At 31.1% G+C, this 6,685-nt stretch overlaps 1 protein-coding gene across 1 annotated transcript; it reads right to left on the reverse strand.

Annotated features, from left to right (window-relative positions):
* Positions 1-391: 391 nt before the first annotated feature.
* LOC107492296 (histidine kinase CKI1) lies at positions 392-4,597 on the reverse strand. Its single transcript, XM_016113297.1, has 8 exons — positions 4,537-4,597; positions 4,389-4,450; positions 4,220-4,342; positions 3,461-4,135; positions 2,963-3,311; positions 1,948-2,537; positions 685-1,764; positions 392-610 (listed from the first exon to the last, which is right to left on the reverse strand). The coding sequence occupies exons 1-8, from the start codon at positions 4,595-4,597 to the stop codon at positions 392-394; spliced, it is 3,159 nt and encodes a 1,052-aa protein (XP_015968783.1).
* Between the last annotated feature and the right edge of the window lie 2,088 nt (positions 4,598-6,685).

Here is a 6,685-nt window from a genome sequence, read left to right on the forward strand (position 1 = left end):
AGATGCAGTTTTGTACAATTTTAATATACATAACTTATGTCTTTTTTAAAAATAAATAAATTCAAAATCTTAAAATAATATATTCTATAAAATATTTTTAATATAATATTTATTAAAATATACTATATAATATAAATAATCTACCTTTATGCGCATTGCGCGGTCTCACTCTAGTATGTTTGAAAAGCTAGAACATTTTATAAAGGAGTTGTTCAAATTTTACATAACAAAATATGGAGAAAGAATGACTATTGAAAAAGAAACTAGTGAAGTTTGAGCTTCTACAAATAACATATGCACTTCAACAAGGTTAGCTAGTAAATCCTACCTAAAAAATATACTATATACCCCAAAATATATCCCTACGGAACTACCAAGAAATACATAAATTTCACTCTCTAATGGCAACTCTATCGTGTACTTTTGTGATGGCTTCAAGCAAACCCTTTTTGTCAATGGGTTTGACTAAGTGATGGTCCATTCCAGCTTCTAATGGATTTGCCTCTTCCTGAGTATTAGCAGTTAATGCAAATATAGGAATGTGAGTATTATACTCTTTCTCTATCTCTCTTATTAGCCTTGTTGCCTCATATCCATTCATCACTGGCATCTGTTCAATCACAAACAATAACACTAATCAACTTTAATACAATAGAAAACTTGGCAGTGACTATAATTAATTACCTGGCAGTCCATAAAGATGTAATCATATGGAAGATTTGGAAAATCTCTAGCTAGACCCTCTTTAACTAGCTCCACAGCTTGTTCACCATTCTCACATTTCTCAACAGAAGCACCAAGCTGTTCCAAAGAAGCAGAAGCTATCTTGCGGATCGTGTTATCGTCTTCAACCACCATGATTCTCTTACCACTCAAGGGCTTGTCACTGCTTCTTGGAACTTCACACTCTTTTGTTCCTCCTTGATCATGAGATTGATCTCCAATGGATTGTTGTGGTTCCTTCCCACTCCTTGACCTTGAAGTGCCGCACTTTTCTAGTTCAGCTCTTTGAATTGATCCATCACCATACTCTGGAAGAAGACTTAAAACTTGGAACAAAGAGGTACCATGTAATGGTTTATGAAGAACAATGTCATTGGGATCATAATCATCCTCATTTAGGCTATTGAAATCAAGATTAGGAGAAATTGGATTCTCTAACCAAACAACTCTACAAGAAACACAAATGCCTCTCTTGAATTCAGAGACCACCCTGCATAGTTCTTGAAATGGTCCTGCTTTTGCATCAATCACAATCAGGATGAATCCTTGGGTAGATTCAATTTCATCCATCGAAACACTCAAAGGGGCATTAGTAGAACCATGTGTTGCAGAACTAGAACTAGAACCTGAACTTAAGCTATTCAGACCCTTCTTTTTTATCTTATTGAGGGTATGAGACAGATTAGTCCACTGCTTAACAACCTTAACTTTGATCCCTTTTCTCTCTATGAACCTTTGTGTTGCTCTTCGGCGCTCTTCTCCTTGAATCAAGAGAACAACTCGAGATCCCTCATGCCGAAAAGTGCTAGGGCCGCAAATAGGTAACTTGGGACTCAAGGAACACATGCTTGAACCAGAACTAGTAGCATGAATGGTTGACCTGTGTGATTGAGTTCTGTCAACTGGTTTAGATTCACTTTCTCTTGTGATATCATCTGTTCTTTTCTCACATACAGTGAGGTGCACATTGAACCTGAAACATGTTCCTTTTCCACCATTATCCTTCTCCACAATTCTTATATCTCCATGCATCAATCGAACCTAGATAGGGAGAAAAAAAAATCATGTTAGTTATTTCCTTATTAAGAGCTATTCCCTCCCTCCAAGAATAACTGTCTAATACTCACATTGACAAAATTGTTACATCAAAAAATCAATGTACCTAAACATGATTTATATCAAAATACGTGTGTGATTATAGAAAGCTGCAAAATGGTTACATACCAAAGATCTCACACTGCCAAGTCCCAAGCCAGTTCCACCATGGTCAATAGCAGTTTCTTTGACTTGGACATAATTCTCAAACACAGACTCATGCTTGTCTTTGGGAATTCCTTTGCCAGTATCTTCAACTTCAAATATGAAATCCATGGTATTACTAGGATCTGGTTGGGTTGAATTAGAAGCTTCTATGTCATCATCATTCCGTCGTTCATTATTTTTTCTTTTGATGAATAAGCATGACCAAGGTCTATTTTGGTTAGTAACCCTCATCATTGACATTGAGTTTTGCAATGCAGGTTTCTGTGCCCTTACCCTAACTGCTATGTGTCCTTCATCAGTGAATTTAACAGCATTGTCTAATAAGTTGCACAAGACTCTCTTGAGTTTAACTCTGTCACCTTTTGTGTGTGAATATCTGTGAACTGAGTCATTGAAAGGTTCCAATACAATATCTACTCCTTTCTTCATAGCCACATTATGGTAAGAATCAACTACCTCCTCTAGGAATTGGAACACATCAAATTCTTCTTCCTCAAGTTGCATTTCCCCTGCTTCAATCTTGCTTGCATCCAATATGGAATTCAGCATTCCTATTCATTGTATTTAATGTTAATCAAGTTAATATACCATTACACATGGATGATAAATATGTCTTTGTGAAACTGTTATATCTACATATAAAATATAGATGCTACTCTAAGAAACAAGAAATAATTTCATCAGATTTTATTGATATAGATTTGCAAGGTCAAAAAGTTTAGGGAGTGATTTTAATATTGAAATGAGTTGCATCTTTCATGAGCAAAATCTTTTTATAAATGAACCTTTTTTAATTTATCTTATTATTAATGTAAATGACAGCAAACACAGTAACACAGAGGAATGTTAACAGTATTGACTGTTATATAATTTATTACTTTAATATATTATATGCAGGTGTCTTGTAAGATGAAAAATAAAATAAATGAAGTACTTGCAATAAGGGTAATTAAGAGGAATAATTAGGCAATGTTACCTAGTAAATCTTTGGTATAAGAGTCCATTTGTTTGAGATTGGAGTTTAGTTCTGATGAAGAAGGGACGAGTTGCGAAGATGACAACTCTATCAAACCAGTCAAGGCTGCGAGGGAAGCACGAACATCATGGCATGCTGTCGCAAAAGCAATGCTCTTATTCTTACTCTTTCTCTCAGCTTCCTCCGTTGCTTCTTTTTGCTTCTTTAGTGCCTTTTTCATAATTACAATGCTAATCGTGCCAATTAAGGACATAATCACCATGGCACTCAGTACCATCAACCCATATCTCTTAAATTCCTTTATGAAACTGATCATTGCTCCATTTTTCGGCACTCCCACAACATACACCTGAACACATATTATATGTAAATAATCAAACAAGAAACTAAAGAATATAGGAAACTTGTGCTCCAAGTAACGATAAACATGTTCAAAGATAATCAATAAAAAAATATAATTGTTTTTAGATGATAAATAAAAAGATTAAGAAGTTGTACCAATTTGATTCCCATTATCTGAATTGAGGAGCAGCGCATTAAATACTCAACACCCTGAATCTTCAAAGTAGAAGCAACAACTTCACCATCATTTTTGCATGTAACTGAACCCTGATAATAACTAGTGTGATTATTCACATATTGAAACGAAACCGTGTCGTTCTTAGAAACAATCATATGAGTATTCTTGATCCCTTCTTGAAGCACTTGTCCATCTTTTGTAGCTAGATACAACATGGCACCTTGGTGATGACTAATAACACTAGAGAAAAAATCAGTTATTTTTGTTGCTTGAACTCCAAGAGAGATCACTGAACCTGTTTTTGTGATTCTTGATGAACTAATGAACAAGAATTCTTGATCATTGCTAAGCTTTTTTTCCAATGTGACAAATCCATCATTTGAACCATTTAATGCTTCCCCAACCCAAGTTGTATTAACATAGGAATCAAATATTGTTGCATTCCCATATAATTTTCCATTGTCAGGATTCACCGGCTGAACATAATAATGCTTAGAAATAATGGAAGAAGATGTTGAACGATTTGAGTATATTGCGAGAGGTTGACCATGATCACCATTGTAGAATGAAAAAAAGTAGCCTTCCATTCCTATGTATGAGATTTGGGCTAATTGAGGAACCGTCTCAAATGATTCAAATAATAATGGAGCAACCTACACCAGAAAATAAATAAAACAAACAAGGTTAGATTAAAATGTTGAAACAATAATATTTGTACTGATTAACATTAAATTAACCTTGGTTTTAATGTCAGAGAATGAGATGTTGGTAGCATGGAGAACTGAATTTATAAATCTTGCTAAATTCTTGGAGGAATAATTCATGGGTTGTATGAGTGTTGTCAATGCCTCAATTTCTGACTGGAATTGAAAGAGAACTTTATGTGAATTTAAATTCACATGATACTCCAAGCGTGTGAACAATACATATGAACATAGTATCAATGACACAAGTAGAATAAAGTATGTCTGTCACAAAAAAAAAAAAAACATATATAAGTATATTATTAAATGGTAAATAATTAACAAAAAATTATTAAATGGTAGTAAAGTACCAGTATGAGAAAAAATGAACAAGGCCTTAACGGCATCGACAAGAACGGCTTCATTGGTCATGTGATGAGGAACAATGTGTATCTTTGTTCTGTGAATTACAAACTTCATCAACTCACTCACCTGTATATATATATATAAATATAAATAATTATAATGCAGGATAGATGTTTTCTGAAAATTTTCCTACAAAAATATAGGAGAAGATCTTTTTTATTTTGTTTCTTTATTTGATATGATATGATTGATTGATTGATTTTAGGAAATATTTTATGTGGGGACCAGATGTTATGACAATTAACTAACTGAAATAATTGATTTAATGTTCTAATAGTATAATTTAAGTTGTTAAGTTCTTAAACAATACTCATATCACCTAAAATAAATTAATAAGGTAGTTGGAAAAGTTAAGTTCCCTAGAAATGAAACAACAGCTATAGAAATGAAATTCTATAAAATATTATAAGGTCCTCAATTAGATTAAAAATAAATAGAGTAAAGTATCATTTTTGGCCCCAAACATTGGGTCCCAAAGTTATCCCTAACGTTTTGATTCGTTCTATTTAAGTCCCTAACATTTCAAAATTGACTCAATGTTGTCCTGCCGTTAGGGATCCGTATTGAGACGATTTTGAAACGTTAGAGACTCAAATAGGACAAAAACGTTAGGGACAAAAACAATACATAGAAATAAATTTTAATTTTATCTTTCAATAATATCAATTTTTTACTGTTCATAGTATTCAATTATTTTTTAATCACATCTAAGTAAATTACACTTAATCACAGTATTTTCATTCTAAATAAATTTATTTTTTTATAATTTTACACTTAAAGTTATAAGTTAATATAAAAATATAAAAAAATTATTTAAAATAAAAGTAGTGTGATTAAGTGTAATTTACTTAGATATGATTAAAAAATAATTGAATATTATATACAGTAAAAAAAATGATATTATTGAAGGATAAAATTAAAATTTATTTCTATGTATCGTTTTTGTTCCCAACGTTTTCGTTCTATTTAAATCCCTAATGTTTCAAAATCGTCTCAATTTTGTCCAGCCGTCAATTCTGTTAGCGGATTCCTAACGGTATGACAATATTGGGCCAATTTTAAAACTTTAGAAACTTAAATAAGACGATTGAAACGTTAGAAATAACTTTGAGACTTATTTCAAACGTTGAGAACAAAAACAATACTTTACTCAAATAAATATCAAACTTAAGATATATACTAATGGGCTCCACATAAAATAAGGAGTGTATTGCTTTTTTTTATATCACACATATAAAATATAATAAATTAATAATTAAGATTTATTTAATTAATAAAGAGTGCAACATTTTTTACTTGGTAAAGATGAAAGAGATAGGAGATAGTTCCCAAAACTTACCATTGAAATATTGATTATAATTTTTTTATTGACATGTTTCCTTCTTACTAAGCTATTCACCTTTCAATTACTCGGTTATTTTATGCTCATGAGTGACTGAGTGAGCTTCCTCTGATCTCTCTGCAAAAAGGAGAATTTTTTTTTCCCTTCACTATGTTTTCCTCTTCTTTTACAATTGTTTAGAATTTAAGTAGAAGCTTATATCACATGCATCTTCATTACTCAAGTTAGTTCAAGATTAATATTTAAGCCATTGGTATTAACCTTTCTTGTTTTCTTTTTTTGCCTCTAAAACCATCACATTGTGAATTTAGCTTTTAATTAATATCTTAGATTCAGACAAAAACTTGATCATTAGGAAGAATATGATATTTTCCCAATTTATAGCTTCTATATTAAGATGTGATTTTTATTTTTACATAAAAATATTTCTACTATTGGATTGGAATAAATTGTTATATTATTATTTAAAATATTTAATTTTTGACAAAATAGCTTTTAAAAAAAACTAATATTTTTATTCTTTAATAATGATCTCAATTTGACAAAATAAAGTAATAAACTAAATATAGGAAGAAATATTCAAAATTTTTTACAAGCCTATTAAAAAAATAGATCTTTTTATCTTTTAAATGTGATGATTTTAATTTTTAAGTCAATCTTTTATGACAATTTTTTTAGTGAAGGGTAAAAGATAACAATAAAAAAAAAGTAACAACAAAACCTTATGTAATTTAGTGAAGTCAATTACATAA

This window comes from Arachis duranensis, chromosome 6 (assembly GCF_000817695.3).
Source record: "Arachis duranensis cultivar V14167 chromosome 6, aradu.V14167.gnm2.J7QH, whole genome shotgun sequence".
Taxonomy (NCBI): domain Eukaryota; kingdom Viridiplantae; phylum Streptophyta; class Magnoliopsida; order Fabales; family Fabaceae; genus Arachis; species Arachis duranensis.